This window comes from Sander vitreus, chromosome 1 (genome assembly GCF_031162955.1).
Source record: "Sander vitreus isolate 19-12246 chromosome 1, sanVit1, whole genome shotgun sequence".
NCBI lineage: Eukaryota > Metazoa > Chordata > Actinopteri > Perciformes > Percidae > Sander > Sander vitreus.
The window spans coordinates 18,701,230-18,718,346 of NC_135855.1; the positions used below are offsets into that span (position 1 = coordinate 18,701,230).

The 17,117-nt window shown below is 41.2% G+C and overlaps 2 protein-coding genes across 7 annotated transcripts; both read left to right on the plus strand.

Annotated features, from left to right (window-relative positions):
• Window positions 1-56: 56 nt before the first annotated feature.
• dcun1d2b (DCN1, defective in cullin neddylation 1, domain containing 2b) lies at window positions 57-4,085 on the plus strand. 6 transcript variants are annotated; one of them, XM_078246761.1, is made up of 8 exons: window positions 63-147; window positions 1,856-1,913; window positions 2,198-2,414; window positions 2,503-2,671; window positions 2,925-3,055; window positions 3,200-3,282; window positions 3,588-3,684; window positions 3,963-4,085. In XM_078246761.1, the coding sequence occupies exons 3-8, from the start codon at window positions 2,240-2,242 to the stop codon at window positions 4,037-4,039; spliced, it is 732 nt and encodes a 243-aa protein (XP_078102887.1). In that variant the 5' UTR covers window positions 63-147; window positions 1,856-1,913; window positions 2,198-2,239; the 3' UTR covers window positions 4,040-4,085. The 6 variants fall into 6 exon arrangements, with proteins under 6 accessions (XP_078102867.1, XP_078102887.1, XP_078102858.1 ...); XM_078246741.1 differs by lacking the exon at window positions 1,856-1,913 and having other exon boundaries at window positions 57-147; XM_078246732.1 differs by lacking the exons at window positions 63-147; window positions 1,856-1,913 and adding an exon at window positions 630-1,041.
• Window positions 4,086-8,076: 3,991 nt separating this feature from the next.
• adprhl1 (ADP-ribosylhydrolase like 1) lies at window positions 8,077-11,230 on the plus strand. Its single transcript, XM_078246713.1, has 7 exons — window positions 8,077-8,290; window positions 9,620-9,784; window positions 9,873-9,998; window positions 10,187-10,327; window positions 10,550-10,677; window positions 10,777-10,909; window positions 11,000-11,230. Exons 1-7 carry the CDS (start codon window positions 8,077-8,079, stop codon window positions 11,167-11,169), a joined length of 1,077 nt encoding a protein of 358 aa, XP_078102839.1. The 3' UTR covers window positions 11,170-11,230.
• The last annotated feature ends 5,887 nt before the right edge of the window (window positions 11,231-17,117 follow it).

The window sequence follows — 17,117 nt, forward strand, 5'->3', positions numbered from 1 at the left end:
ACACCCCTCCTCCCCTGCCACATAGCTGAAGCCAGCGTCGGTGCAGGCGTTCACCGGTGGCGACCAACTTAATGTTTACTCCGACCTCCAACCGTTGGTAACATTATTCGTGCTAGCAAAGGGGGATGCTAACGTTACTTCGTCCAGGTAGGTGCGACTACTGTTGATGGAATCCCAGTTGAAGTTGGACCAGTTTTTAACGTGTATAAAGGTCAACCTGCTTTCTATTCTGTAACTGGGAGTAAAGCTAAGTTAGTCCTCAAATTCCTCAGAGCTGTCAGACCAGCTCCACTCAGCTGAGTTCACACACACACACACACTCCCATGCCACCAACGTTAAAGCTAACATTAGCTAAATAAGTTAACGTGTTAGCCACATTAATATCAGCAACTTTTATGGAAACAGCTCATTAAGGCGTGTCACAAAAGAACGCCAACATAAACCGTGGCTGAAACTGAACAACGGCTGCATTGTTTTCTTAATATAATCGCGTCGATATAACTTTGATCCATTTTAAGATTACTTCCGAAACATCTTGATCAGCTTTGATATGGGAGTTGTAGTTTTTCAGATGTTATGTTTTGTTGCTCGACCGTGTCAAGTGCACTCACAGCACAGTGGCAGCTGTTCCCTGGTTATGTTAAATCTACTATGACTTGTCCTAACGGTTGCTTGTAACACTATACAATTGATTTTGAAAACAATACGAAGTTCAGTTCAGAGTTGAGTTCCATCGACTGCCATACACAAATTTGATTGAATTAATGTGGCCTCAGACTGTTTAATATAAACTTATAATGTGACAATTTCCTTTAAATATATTTCTGTAGAAGCACTTTAACAAATACATATTTTGTCGAAACAGTAAGAGTGAAAGACATAAGCTGAAGGTGTTTAAAACTCAGGGCCTCTGGGATCGCAGTGCTATAGAACTACATTTCCCATTAACCCAGTGCTCCTACAGTAGCGCAGTTCTTTTTGCGCATGCGCACCAGGGGTAATTGGATATCAAGTGGGCCAAAACAGCGTATGGTAAAATGGTAGGTAAGATTAAAAATGAGAAACCGGGGCAATTCTTTAGCTCCGTTAAACAAGTCCAAAAACCGATAACGGCTGTCACTACTATTAAGGGGACACACCGATACGGGCTTCGGGGTGTCCTCAGCCAAGTGTCGCATTGGGGTGATATGTGTCGGGAATATGAGGGGAATGGAAGGTCAGTTGTTGGTATTTTAAGATCGGACACTTGCCGCACGTACCTTTCCCTTTTTGGTAACTCGCTTCGCTTGTGGTGCTGCCCCGGGTCTGGAGAGAGCCTGCAGGATCAAACGTCCCCTTTCCTAGGGAAACTAGGTCACCAAACACTGGCCTGGCTGTCACGGTGAATTTGCTGTTTGATCATCGGGTGGGTCAGGTCTGCAGTTCTGCAAAACGTGCAATCCTCCCGATGACCGTATAGATTAAATAAACACGGGAAGGTATTTTTTGTAAACTAACGGAACCTTGTGCTGGTGCATTTGGAAGTGACAGTGTCGTTTCCCGTAATGTACTTATACTAATACAGTAGCTGTTGCACGCATGGTATGAGACTGACTTTCTAAATTACCAGATCTTATAGTCACGGCACGTGTTATTTGAGTACAATCCACTTCCAACTGTGTTTGTGTAAAGTTACAGATTAAGTACAGAAACTAGTTTCCAGCTAGGAGGTTTGAATGGAAATCAAATCCTTGCACTCTTATTTAAATGTTCAGAAAGTTTAGGCTGTGTGTTGTGTAAATGTTTATGTGTAGCCTCTCCACATGCATCTCTCTTCATCCCATTTACCCAATACTGTATTACCACCTGTCCCAGGGGTCCAGACCCTCAGGGATCCTGAAGGCCCCAGGATGTGGGTGTAGCAATTTGTTTGGTAATATGCACTACTAAAACACAGTGAAAACTGAAACAATGAGGACTTCTGCATGTTAACATAACTTTAAAGCCCTTTGTTAAAATTCTGCTTTAATAATGTAAATAATTAACTTGATATTGTGCTTCCATGGTGCGTATTCTTAACAAATGTGAACATGTTGTATTCTGATACCAGGTGGTTTCTGAGTAAAATGGCTTAGGGGGAATATGTGTGTGGGCTTAATAGGCCCTAACAGGCGACTCCAGCTCTGCATTTGCCTTGTGTGCCTGCTTGTTTTACAGCACAAGTTGAAGTCATCGCAGAAGGACAAGGTTCGGCAGTTCATGTCCTTCACACAGGCCGGGGAGAGGACAGCCGTCTACTGCCTGACGCAGAATGACTGGAAACTAGAAGTCGCCACAGACAACTACTTCCAGAATCCAGACCTCTACTACAAAGAATCCATGAAAACCTCAGTGGATCGCAAGAAGCTGGACCAGCTCTACAACAGATACAAAGGCAAGAGTTTCAAAGTCAATTTTAGCATAGTTTGCTTGTCTTGTCTGTTTGGCACTGTTTTGCTCACTCTTCTCATCTGTCTGTGCAGACCCCCAGGATGAGAACAAGATAGGCATTGATGGGATCCAGCAGTTCTGTGATGACCTGACGCTGGACCCAGCTAGCATGAGCATACTTGTGGTGGCATGGAAGTTCAGAGCGGCCACCCAGTGCGAGTTCAGCAGGAAAGAGTTCCTGGATGGCATGGCTGAGCTAGGGTGAGCAACAGTGATACTGAAATCTATTTGATGCCACTGTATTCTCTACACTTCATTATTTGGAAATAGTAAGACGTTGTGAAAGTTGTTTGTGAAACTGTCTTGTTTTGTATGAGGACAAATATTGAATGACATATTCTGTTAAAAGTGAGTCCTACAACAACTTATATGGTCAGAAACCTACCAGTCGTCGTGTGCAGTTCGCCACTACTCGTAATAACAGGATTTGTTATTTTCTTAATGTCTCCTCTAGCTGTGACAGTCCTGAAAAACTCAAGGCGATCCTTCCCAGACTAGAGCAGGAGCTAAAAGACACAGGGAAGTTCAAAGACTTCTACCAGTTTACCTTCAATTTTGCCAAGAACCCCGGCCAGAAAGGTTTAGGTAAGCGTTAGAACTAAACATGTAGAACATAAGAATATGTAGAAAAAGTAAATCTTGTCACTTTCAGTTTTACAGGTTCTTATTTTATAAAAAAAAAAAAAAATTGTATTATAAGAAGTTGAAAATCTCTACTTTGTGTCCTAGACCTTGAGATGGCTGTTGCTTACTGGAATCTAGTTCTCACAGGTCGCTTCAAGTTTTTGGATCTCTGGAACTGCTTCCTGCTGGTGAGAGAGCAAATCTTGTGTCAGCAGGATATTACAAACACAAATACTGTACATACTGTACATTTCCAATGGTTCCTAATTTTCGGCATATCCTGGGAAGCAAAACTATTAGAAACACTCTGATAGAATACAGTCAAATACAGTAACACTACAAACAGCAGCCATCTTTGACACATTGCCAACAACAATAACTAAGTTCCACAAAGGTAGTGTTTATTTCCAGACTGTTGAATTGACTTTTAATGCACAGGACATTCTAATAATGTTTAACTCCCAATCTTTTCCTGTTACTGTGCTGCATTCAGGAACATCACAAACGCTCAATTCCCAAGGACACATGGAACCTCCTTCTGGACTTCGGCAATATGATTGCAGACGACATGTCAAACTATGATGAGGAAGGTGAGGTTATTAAAGCAGGATACAATAACGTGTATACATTTCAGGGGTTAATTCCACAATGAAAGACAAACACTCTGTGATCACATACAGTTTTATTTCTGATAATTCAGTCAGTCACCCTGATTAACTGACTACGGCTAACGTCACATCAGAGTAATGCCTTATAACTTGCATTAAAGTGATCTGTATGTTAATGCCACTTGATGAACCGGTCCACTAAGTCATTATTGTATTAGATCACATTGATTAATATTCAGTGTTTTCTTTTCTCTCCTCAGGGGCATGGCCTGTCCTCATAGATGACTTTGTGGAGTTTGCTCGGCCGATTGTGACGAGTAAGCGCACCATGACATAGTGTTTGTCTCGGATTCATGCAGCAAATGGAGTTTGTGATTCTCCCAGTTTTTGAATGAGGATTTTTATACAAATGAGCCAAAAAGAGAGTACCTCTCAATAAGCCTGTTTGCAGCTTGTCCTTCAGATTGTTCTTCCAACTGCGTAAGATGCCTTGAGGAAAGCAGCAGGAGGAGAATCAACAGGAGAGAGATTATGTTTTTTTTTGTTTTTGGCAAGGACAGACTTTGGAATTGCAATATGGAAATGATGGGTATCCTAAAACTCGTCACTCATGGGCAAATCACCAATAGATGAGGCTTCGAACTGCTGCTGCGGACTTGGCTCACTAACCTGCACCCTCAGCACAGTGAGGAGGGACAGTAATGGTGAACCTTCAGCACACGCAGAGGATAAAGTTATAGATGCAGTAGAATGTGGCCTCTTACATTGTCAGTTGTGAATGGAACCGTATGTTCAAATCTGCATGTATTTGTCAGCTAGAAGCAGGGCCATGGATGTTGAGGAGGGGGAAAAAGTACTCTACATTATTTTCACTGAGATTGCGAATGTGTAGCTCTCTAACAATCACACTGAGAGGTGTGTGTGTGTGTGTGTGTGTGTGTGTGTGTGTGTGTGTGTGTGTGTGTGTGTGTGTGTGTTTGGGGGGGGTAAACATATTGCCTCTTTTACAATACAATGTTAATTGTAGCTCATTTGGTTTTATTATGATTACAAATTATGATCACTTTAACTGAGCAACAGTGAAAGAATTCAGATCCACATTTTGAATTCACACAATTGGAAAGAGCAGCATGCTTTTCAGGCTCAGCACCAGCACACATTTGTTACAGTTGTAAAATGCTATATCAATAGGAAAGGAAAAAAAGAATAGATTTAACTTTTAGAGGAGCAAAAAATGTTTATCCGACAGGTTATGACATTTATAATCATGATTAATACATAAGAAGCATTTAGGATCCTCATTTCACAAGGAAACTGACACATTGACTGTTTCTATTATCCAGGTGATATATCAACTTTGCAAACTGCACTGATTTACACTTTTTCTGTTGTAGGTTTTCTTTATCAGTTAGCACTGTATACAGCTACAGAGCTATTCAGTTTACTGTGGGTTCACTGACATAGACTTTTATATATGAACATCTACATCCCAGCTTAGATTTAACTGTTTGTTTACACTGTTTGAAGTTTTAGTCTGTTGCTTTTCATGATTTAGCGACTGTAGTGCAAGTACCATAGAACTACCACACAGAAAAACAGGTCACTTTGAGAACAATGGTTGCACTGCCATCTAGGGGTGCAATGCTTTTCCTCCATACAAGAGTTAGTGTTGCTCTATACGTGTAATTATAAACACTAAAAGAATCCCCCTTTCTCAGTTAAAGAGTTTGACCGAAGTTATAGCTGAGGTACCAGTCGTCCTCTCCCAGTCACAGTGAGCAGCAGGCGGCTTCCTGCACTTACATCAGTATTTGCCATCTAACTGTGCTATCTTGTTTTGCCAATTGTTGTCATAATGACAAAACCTTTGTCATGTGTTGAAATAAGGATGGATTATTTCCCCACATGAAATTTCTCATCCAACTACAGGGGAAATATTTGCCTTTTTTTTTTTTAAACTTCTGTTTAAGTTCTCATATTTATGTAAACAGAGGTCAGTCAAACTATGGTAGTGTGCATAACGTAGATCAGGATGGGAATTTATTATGATTTCAGTCTTAGATTGAATGCAGATGAGCGGCAAAAAAACCAGCTTAATCATGACTGTAAAACAGTCACTGTAGCAGCGGGTAAATGTGCCATATTGTTCATCTTTGTAACCTGGCAAGTTGGATATGTGTTATTGGTGGAATTAAATATCCCATATAACTTTCTGACTGTCAAGGTTGTGCACAAACCTATCACAGTCAAGACAGCGAGAGGTTTCCCAGTTGATTGTTGTTGACTTTATTATCGGACGTGTGTGGTTCAGGAGCAAGAAAATGTGACATCTTTCAGTATTCTGTTTGATAATGTGGTCCATTTGGTACGTTTTTATTTGTCAAATGTGTGGTCAACTCTTTTAAGTCGTTCTTATCAAAACAGTATTATTTTTGCCAGCAAGAAAAAAGGTACAATGGCTTCAGAAAGTTTTCAGATCCCCCTTCACTTTTTACACACTTCATTAGATGGAATTTTAAATGGATAAAATTGGATAAACCATTCTTTCCCCGACAATCTACACTCAATAGTCGTGGCATAGAACATCTGTGGAGAGAACTGAAGATGGCAGTTCACAGACGTTTCCCATCCAATCTGATGGAGCCTGAAAGGATCTGCCAGGAAGAATAGGAGTGCAAAGCTTGTAGAGACTTACCCAAGAAGACTCAAAGCTGAAATTGCTACCAAAAGGGCTTCTACAAAGTACTGAATCAAGGTTCTGAAAACTTAGTGAGAGATTTCAGTTTTTTAAATTTTTTCTATACGTTTTCACTTTGTCATTATGGGTTATGGAGTGATGATTGATTGGCAAAAATGGCATTTTTATCCATTTAAAACACACACACACACACACACAAAACAAAGAGTGCAAGAAGGGAAGGTCTGAATACTTTCTGAAGCCACTTTATTTACAGAATATTATGTTTTGTCACAGAAGCATACCGTACATTGTTTTCTTAAGCAAGTTGTCAATAAAGCATGTTTTTAACAGACTTGTAAAAGATGTACCTCTGTCTACCAAGTACAGCAGTTAGTTCACAATTGGTTGTTTTGTTGTCAGAAATGAAGATATTAAATGCTGGTCAGCATGATTGTGTTGTGCTGAAATCACTATCCCAATATTAATATTTTTCTGAAATCAATATGAATCACAACATGTCAAATGTGCTAATGAAATATTGCCGCTAAAATATACAACTTGATCTCCAGTGTGACAACCTGTGTTATTAATTTCATCAAACAAAAGTCTTTGCTTATGTAAAACAAGAACATTAGCAACTAATTTGTTTAGTTTTTATTTAGAACTTCCTTGGAATAATGTGGAGAAGATGAATAGCCATTTGTGTTACTATGCTATGCTCTATGCAGAAGTTGTTCATGTCCAATGGAGGCCAAGGAGTCAGCTGGATTTATTTTACACTGACAAAACAAAAAAATTAATAAAACCAAAAAAAATCTGTGTGTGTGTAAACCGTCAGCTTGGTAACAGTAGTCCCTTATCAGGTTGCGTTCCGGCTGCATATCATCATCATCATCATTGGCTCCTCTGGTAATACTTTGTCTACTGTTACTTTGAGTATGTTTAAAATAAAGAAAGAAACTGAGAGGGAGGGGAACTCTTGGATGCAGTGAACATAACTGGAGAGGGGATTAATAAAAAAGTTTTAAAATAGTGAGGTAAAGATTAGAGAGTCGGGCTTCAATGAAGATGGAGGCAGGATCATGGAGTGGGGATGGGTGGGATGTCAACAAGGTCCAGCACCAGCTGACATGCTTGCACTCCAGCACATTAGCATCCCTTCCAGTGTGTCCAGCCCCCCATCACCACTCCACACCATCCGGCTTTTAGGCTTTGGGGCCATGGGGATTGCCTTTTTAGGAGACACCTGATCACAGCTGAACTCCCCACCGCCCAACACAAAGAAGCTGTGGCTGATAACGTGATGCTTTCATATGTGTGTGTGTGCCTGCTCGCGCCCACCCTTGGTGCTAAGAATGCTTGTTTGTGTGTGAGACAACTGATGAGAAACTAGACGAGAGCTCTGAGGGTGGGAAGGTGGTAGAGCTGTTATGTGGTGGAGACAGAGGTCTGTGGTAGCTCCACATCAAGCTGAAGAAATTGTGAGAGCTGGTGAGGCTGTTCGGGATGTTTTGGGGCAAGAGAGTCTGTTCTGTTTCCATTCTTCTGTGACCGTGAGTCTTCTGAGGTGGTGAAGAAGAACTACAGCTGGAACGAGTTCTTATTTTGGCATTTGTTTATGCCAGGAGCCAACTAAATCCCGGGAGAGGTGTGACGGCTTCATTCAAGAGAAGATCTTTTTTTAGCCCAGTATTATGGAGAAATTCAAGGCAGCCATGGTTCTGGGTGGTGTTGGTGATGCTTTGGGCTACAGAAAGGGCCGTTGGGAAGGATGCACCTCAGGCAAGAAGATCCAAGAGGAACTGGCCTCTCTGGGAGGACTGGGAGCCCAGAAACTGGACCCAGATAACTGGCCCCTGAGTGATGCAACGCTGATGCACATCACCACAGCAGAAGCACTTGTAACAGGTATGTTTAGGATTGATGGCAAGAAGAATGACAAAGAAGATTTATGATTGGCAGATTAGAGAGCAGAAATCATAGCAAGAGTACACACTCATTTCCTTCTTTCTCCTTTTTGAAATGTTAAATATCAAATCAAAATTCACTTTAATTTTACATCTAACTTCACACAAAACATTTTGTTCTTTATCTGTTCAATAATATAAAGACACAACCTAATATGTCCCTAAAATATGGACACAACATCAAATCTGTCAACATTGAGAAGGACCAGAATAGCTTCTTCTATACAGTCAATGGAAGCTGCTAATCATTGACTGGCAGAATATCTCCTGCTGACATACCATAATCCATAGATCAAAACCTCAGTAGAAGCCTAACTTCAAATCACTCAAATGTCATCTCTCAAGAGTTGCCAGGACAGAAAAGTCCAAAATAGACTACTTTGGAAAAGCTGATCCTCAGCTCTCCTTTACTGAACAATAGCTGGTCAGACCAGACTCCTCCATAATCTGCTGGTATCATGTTTGGCTGCAGATGGGGGCCAAAGCCAATGACAGCAGTCCTGTGAAATGGTGATGACATCTATTGAGATTAGGAAGCCATATTTAGCCACAATCCAGCATGCCCACACACACACACACACACACACACACACACGCACACGACAATAAAAACATATGCGGTGGAATAGATGTTATGAATGTGAGTGTTTTCTTTGTCCATCTTTTTACCAGCATACAGAATTACAGTGTGTAAAAGCAAATGTTTTAGCAAAAATACTGTTATCCATTTTTATCTGAAGCAGAGCATTGAGAGCTTAAACCAGAAAGACAAGAATTACTATTTTGTAACAGAATCTGAACCATAGTCCAGTGAAGAGGGTGAACATTCCTGTCTTTCATCAAAATCCTTGAGAACTAAATTAGAGGTGATGCTTCTTTGTCAACATAGTGTCTCTCTCCCTCTCTCACACTCCCTCACACACACACACACACACACACACACACACACACACACATATATATATATATATATATATATATATATTACAAATTCTAGCAGGATGCCTGTGGGCTCTGCTCGTGGATCCCAGTTGACCTCATTGTGTGTGGAAGTGACTCAACTCGCTCCGATGGCATGCTGGTCCTAATCTGTGGTGTGGCAGGCTGAGGCTAAACTTAGCCCACCGCTTAGACCACTCATCTCGCCTTGCATGCCAATTATGAATGACTCTTAGTCACTGTGTGTGTGTGTGTGTGTGTGTGTGTGTGTGTGTGTGTGTGTGTGTGTGTGTGTGTGTGTGTGTGTGTGTGTACGTGCATACATGTGTAGATTACTGGTGTCTGGAGGATCTGTACCGGGAGCTGGTGCGTCTCTATGTTGAAGCCATGGTGTCTCTCCAGGGCAGAGCCCCTGATCCTGCTACAGTGGAGGGCTGTGTTCACCTCAAACCTCATAACTTCCTGCTCGCCTGGCATACACCCTTCAATGAAAAAGGTCATTGGAGATTCTGGATATTGTTGTTGTTGTTTTTTCTAACATAACAACAGTATATGAAAATGTGTGCACATGTGTCTATGTCCAGGGTCCGGGTTCGGGGCAGCTGCCAAGGCCATGTGTGTGGGTATGAGATATTGGCAACCGGAGAGACTAGAAAGCCTGGTGGAGGTCAGCATTGAGATTGGCAGAATGACCCACAACCACCCCACAGGTGACAATGTTGTCAGTTTCTAACCTATCCAAACAAATCTGATTAAACTACAGGATGACTATTGTGCTGCTGATAAACTGTTAAGCATATTTAATTACATTACAACATTGATTTAATACTTGCTTAAGGTGAGCTTGAGTTGTCAGTAGACGCAATTGGTGCAGTTGTGGTGTCACTCTTGGCTTCAGGCTTCCTAGGCTCCCTGACAACGGCACTGTTTGCATCCTATGCGATCCAGGGGAAACCTCTTGTGACTTGGGGCCGCGAGCTCATGAAAGTCATCCCTCGGGCTGAGGAGTTCTGCAGGAAGACCATACGACACATGTCAGGTTAGATTGTGTTTCTGTTTGTGTTACTGAGGGGCACATGGTTTTACAGCTTGGTTGACTAATCCAGGTCAACTGAAGCTTCTATGTACAAAAAGAGTAATATCAATGTATGTTTGTCAGTATATAAAGTAAGTTTCTGAGTTCGGTATGTACGCACGTGTCCGAGAGCGCATGACTATCAGATGATACCAGTAATGTGTGTGATTGTGCATTCATATGCAGAGTATCAGGAAAACTGGTTCTACTTTGAGGCCAAGTGGCAGTTTTACCTGGAAGAGAGAGAGATAGAGAAGGAAGGACAGAACAAACCTTTGTTCCCTGATCGCTATGATGCTGAGGAGACAGACAAGGTAAATCCTGCCTCTCTGTCACACACCAAAAATAAGTACACCAAACACAACCCCTAACAAGAACTGTGTGCTGCTGTTACTCTGTCCTCGCCCATACAGCAGTATAAGCGCTGGAGCTCAGAGGGCCGTGCGGGACGCAGAGGTCATGATGCCCCCATGATAGCCTACGATGCCCTTCTGGCAGCAGGGAGTGACTGGGCTGAACTGTGTAAAAGAGCCATGTTCCATGGAGGTGAGAAGACATTTTAAATCACAAACAGATCAAACACTGTCTGCTCACTGTGACTTCTGTGAAAATTATGTTTTTTTTGTTTTGTTTTAGGTGAGAGTGAAGCTACGGGCCTGATCGCAGGTTGTCTTTATGGCCTCGTGCATGGCTTGAGTCAGGTTCCCCCAGGCCTGTACCAGGATTTGGACAAAAGAGAGCGTCTGGAAGAGCTGGGAGAAAAGCTTTACAAGTCAGCATCTGCAGAGAGGTGCATAGACAAGTAGTCCTGCTCCTCACTGGTCTGAACCCTACTGGCTATCAGAGGAACTGCACATGATTGTCAACCGCTTCCCTTTGTCCCACACTGCCCTCTAGTCGGTCTTGGTCCCCTCCTTGCCTATCTTGCCCTCCTGTCCTTGATTTGTCTATGCCTATCTGTTTTGATTTGGACATGTTGAAGCACCTGTCACTGTAGGTGTGAGGCAGAGGGACATCAAAAGGGAGACCATTTAGGGTACTGAGTTCAGCCTTTGTCTGTCATGAATGCTTTCTTGTGAGATCATCTCTCTAGAGCTACATCTGCAATCAGTTTGCATACATTTCATGTTTTGTTGATCGCAGGGAAGAACATCCTGTCTCCACCTAATATTAAATGACAGAACTGTGGGGCAATAAAAACTATTCTGCTAAACTAGTTAAATTCTCAAAATGAACTAACAAAAGATAATTTCCTTCTATGACCTTTTCCTTTTCTAAAGCTAAACTGTATTAACATGAAGTGCACGGTTATGTTCTTCAACACATTGTGCAAACTTGATGAAAGCCTTACTGACTTTAAGATACTCCTCTCTCCACAGTAAGTTTCAATATTTTTTAATATACATACATGTTGGTGTTTTAATGCATGTAACATGTGGTGGAAATTAATTTTAACTTTTATGCATAACAATATTGAGTTGTGGAATAGTAATCGTTTTTATCTTCTACCGTGATCAATTATTATTTGCACTGTGATGCTCTTACCAGGTATTAGTGTGCTATATTGTAAAAGCACCATTACATGGTGAATATTAACATGATATGGATATTAAAATGGACTCAGATATATATACTATTATGCATGAAGTGCCTGTCTCTCTTTAGCTTAACTACAAAATTTATTTTAAAGTGCGGCTTGTCTCCTATCTTAATTTCCTACCAGATTTCATCGTCTTGCTACACAACCCTCCTCTACAATCCCCCGCACTAATCACCTATAACAAGTTCACACTGCTGGAGCACTCTTCAAGTCTGAACATTTTGCTGCAGGAGTGGAATGAGTTACAGTATATCCAGTGAAAGAGCTGTTTATTTATTTTTTTAATGCATTTTTATTAGGTAGTACAGAAACTGGTAAGATGGTGTAGTTCCATTATTCCATTCTGTATTGTAAACTCTGTCTAGGCACCTCTATTTACCTACATACTCAAAATAGTGAAAAATTTGAAAAGGTTACTTCAGGGTTAAGGTACAACTTATCCAAACAATATTTACAATTCTAACAATTATACATCTAGCACAGCCACTATTTTCATGCAATAGTACATTTACTAATTTGCCAATTATCACTCAACTCTGTTGTCAATATCCATAACTATTCAGGTATGTTTAGCTGTAGATGGCTACAGGGATTCAATTTTGCATGTCCTCTATTCTCCATAGACCAGATTCTCGGAAAACCGGTATCAGCCCTGATGCCAGTAAGTTGAGGAAGTTGGTAAGAGACCGCAACTGCCGTCCTGTGCTCCGAGGGATTCTGGAGAGTCTCCTGCATTACCTAACACAGGATCTACCCAAGTGGACCACCAGAAACAGAAACCCGGAGACCCCAGGGTTAGATATTGTAGTTGAAAGATGCACAGATTGGCCTGATCAGAGAGTTGAGGCTTCAGTGAAGCAGACCCAACTTCATACAAGTTGCACTATTGTTCAGCTCCCTGAAGAACATAAAATTACCAGTTTCAAGATCGTTGAAAAATGCTGGTCAGATCCACAAAAACACAGATTGCCAAGCAGGTATGGAGGAGATAAAAAAGTGGGAGGCTTAATACAACGGCATCTTACCACATTTCAGCTCCTTCAATCCAAATTCATACGGTCCACACCCAAACCTCCCATCACCCACCAAAGGGAGGTAGGTACTCTGCCCTCCAGCAAAGGAGTGGCAGGTAAAGTGAACCACTGCCAAGACAGTGAGCATGACATTCACAAGAAGGGCCGGACTAGAAGAGAACACAGACTAAAGACAGGGGGGAGTGTGCAAGATATTGTAGCCAAGTTTGCTGTGGCTGAGCAAAAAGAAAAGGGCAAGAACATGCCGAACAAACAGCCAATCAAACCAAGAGTTGTTGGAAAAGGGATCCTCCTATCTTCCTTGATGGAGAGGTTTGAGACCATGGCTACTGTATGTAAAGGACGGGACTTGAAATGTTCACATGAAAAGCCTTCTGGAGGAGTTAAGGTGACAAGTAGTATAAAACAGAGGGTAGCCTGTCATGAAAGATGGCACCAACAGGCGCTGGATCAAAGTGTTCACAAACAAAACCAACACGAGAAAATGAAAAGTAAATCTGTTGCACAGCAGTTGAGAGGAAATCAAACACATGTGCAAGAACAAAAACCAGAGCAGGCAGTAGATGTATTATCAAAACTAAACCTGGAAGAAAGAAATAATTTGAAAGCAGAGCAAATGAGGCAAAAGGGGGAACGTCATTCAGATCAAAAGTCTAAAGGCCATTGCTCATTAAACCATATAAAAGATCAAACTTGTGATAACGATGTTAAGGATGGGAGGTCAGGGAAATATGATGAAATTCAGGCTACAGTAGAAGAAACTAGTATAACCAGCAAGTTCAAATATGCACATCTAGAGCTAGTCTATTTAACATCTGTCACTGAGAGGTCACTCCCAGAGCCTTACAGGCTTTTACCACAGTTAGAAGCCCAACTGAAGTGGCATGTGGCGACCATCGTGACCTGCTCTCCAGTGTGGTCCACATGTGTAGATTCCTCTCCTAAACTCTATTCTCTCGAACCATCAGAAAGTTCACACTTGGAAATGATACCTAACTTGAAGACAGAAGTTCCTCGTAGAGCCCTACAATACGCAAGCACAGGTGAACCTTCCACTGCACCAAATGAAGGGAGATGCCCTTCAAAGCCCAACGTTGAGGGACTTTCTACACAAACAGGCCGCGACCCTTTGGAGAACGGAGCAGCGGAAGAACCAACCAAAGCTGTGACCATCCAGACAAGGTTGCCCAAGTACGTCATCCCATGTGTTTGCAGATTTGAACAAGATGCCAATGATGAGACTGACTCTTCCCCTCAATCAGCACCACACCCAGAAACTATGACTCCTTTGATTGCAATGCCACCACCACACTCTGATACGTCTATGACTGCTTTTAACACTGGATTAGTGACAATAGGAATTGACCTATGTCCTCCTAATAACAAGAAGGCACAAATTCTTATAACAACAACAAAGAAACTGGCAGATGGTAAACCACATGAAAAAGACAGGGAGGCCAAGGAGGGAAGAGAAGAACTAACATCAATAGACATTAAAGATGCTAGTGTGCCGCAAAGTTTTAGACTTTCTGAAGCAAGTGCCAATAAGGCTACATTTGAAGACAGCGAGACATCTGCTGTAACATTACCAAAGATTCAACCTGAGAGAGTCAATCCAAAACAGAGACCAAAGTACACAACAATCAACTACGGGGATCCTTCAGTCAAACAAACATATAAACCCAAAACCATACGATTTACTGACACCTTTACTTTCTAGGTTGCTACAATCTCAGAACTGTTTCCTTTCATGGATACTGTAAGGAATTCAAATCAAGATTTCAGTTACTCTCACTGTACCATCATACATCAGCAACAATACACAGTTACTGTAATACAATGTTACAGCTACAAAAACATAGTGGAAGCAACAAGTAAAATTGATGTTTTTTTCATCCATGAGCTAGTACATACTGGACAAAATATTAGGCCGCATTGCTCAGGCAAAACCCATTGCAAACACTTACAGTATCTGTGTATGAATCATAACATTGTTGATCAAAGATTATTTTTCTTTTTAATAGGCTTGTTTTAAAAGTCATTCAGTGTATTTGCATAGAGATTCACAAAAGGGCTCTACTGTATCAGGATAAGAAAAAGAAAATATCACTGATCGTCCACTTTAACATTTTGTAATAGAGCACTGATTACCTCTAAATGATCTACAACAGTTATACTAACTGGCCAAAACCTTCCGAAGGTTGTTGCAAATAGTGCTGCCAACTTATTAACAAAAATCACTGTCATCATCTTTTATACTTGCAACACTTTAAATAATGTTCACGGTGTCAACAATGTTAACGGTAGGCTGGCTAAAGTGGAGTTTAAACAAGTAGAGCACATTTCTGCATGATATGATATGAAGACTGGGTATTAGAAGACTAGTTTAATTTTAAAAGGTATATTATAATTGAATTCAGGATAATTATATGTTAAGCCATCCATCTATCCCTTTTCTGCTGCTTATCCGGGGCCGGGCAGGGTTCAGACACCTCTTTCCAGCATTTTCCAGCTCCTCATTGTCAGGTGCATGCTGCTCAAGTTTAACTGCAGTGTTATGCATCATGCAAAATTCCTCTTCTCTTTCTCTATAACGATCAAGATACAGCACAATATTCTTTTTTTAAATAAACTTCTCAACACTTTAACAGCATGCTATTAATGCTGACTCATTTATTCCTTATTGTCACAGTGGAATTGTCACAGCTGCTGTGTATATTGATTATTTTGTGGGGAACTGGCCAAATACATGGTCACAAGGCTTTATTCATGTTCTTCAGTCAAATCTAAAGAGGACAAAGTGACGATTGCCTAGAAAAGATGAATGATTGCACACAGCAGTGCCAAGCATGTCATTGGTTGGAAGAAGCTCATCCTGTTCACACATCCCCCCCCCCCCCCCCCCCCCCCACCATCAGGATTACACTACTGCTAAAACATGAGTCTGCATTTGGACTTAATCCGGTATTTTCACAAGAGGATAAGAGATCGAAGCCTACATGACCCATCATCTGTCCATCCCAAGCCTTATCCTGATAGGCAGCAGTGGAGACGAGGACTATTACTGAGTCTACTAAGTGTCTATGTGTGTATATAGGGCAGAAATGCTTAAATCCAATTTTAAGTAATTTAATTTAGGCAGAGTTAAGCATGACTTTCTACAACTTTGGTGAATTTCTGTATACTCGCATTCTGTTAACAGTGGTTAAAACAACATACAACCTAGTCAAATACACACCCACACACTGAATTATTTAGGATATGAAAAAATCCAAAAAGTGTCACATCAAACACTGAACAGTGTCCTTTACTTGACCTCTTGTGAGTGCAAGTTAAACTAACACATTTTTATCCCCACATGACTTTCCCTTTTCTAAATTAGAAGCTACTAAGAAGTGTTTAAAGACAGCCACCAAAAACCTACCAGGACAACCTTAGTGTCACTTTCCGACAGTCCTTCCTGGAAGTGGATGACAGCGCTGGGACACTGTCTTGTCTTGAGGCTCTGCTCCAGATTCTCTCATTAGCACATAATCAAATAGAAATCTGGTGACTTGATCTTAAGTATGTGTCAAATGTTTCCCTACGTGAAGCTGTGCTGATGGTGGGACAAAAAGAGACAGGTTAGACTGATGTTTATTTAGAGTTCATCAATTTATTTTCTTAAACACAAGGCCTTAATAAATAAATATGTGTTTTTCTTCACTGTGGGAGCTCTGAATCACCCATGCAGCAGATTAGTTTGAGTCGGTATATTTTACTGGAGCAACGCTGCCCAGCAAAGGCTCAGGTGAACAGATGGCTGCATATGCATTTACCTGTGCTACGTGGCTGCACTGGAGAGGGCGCAGCTAGCTTGCATGTTTGCTGCCTTTACGTGTTATCGGACATAGGCTACTATCCGTTTAGTGGAAATGGGAGGACCCTAGGAATTTTTAATCAGGGAGTTGCCGATGTGACGGTTATGTTGTAGGCTGTGTTTGTGTCAGTAGTTATTTACGTTATATTTACGTGATATGTTATATAGCAGTTTTTTGTTGCAAAATGTGAAATGAAATGAAATGCCTATTGCTTCCTGAATAAACAGTCATGTCAGGATTTTCTTATTTTTACCAGCTTC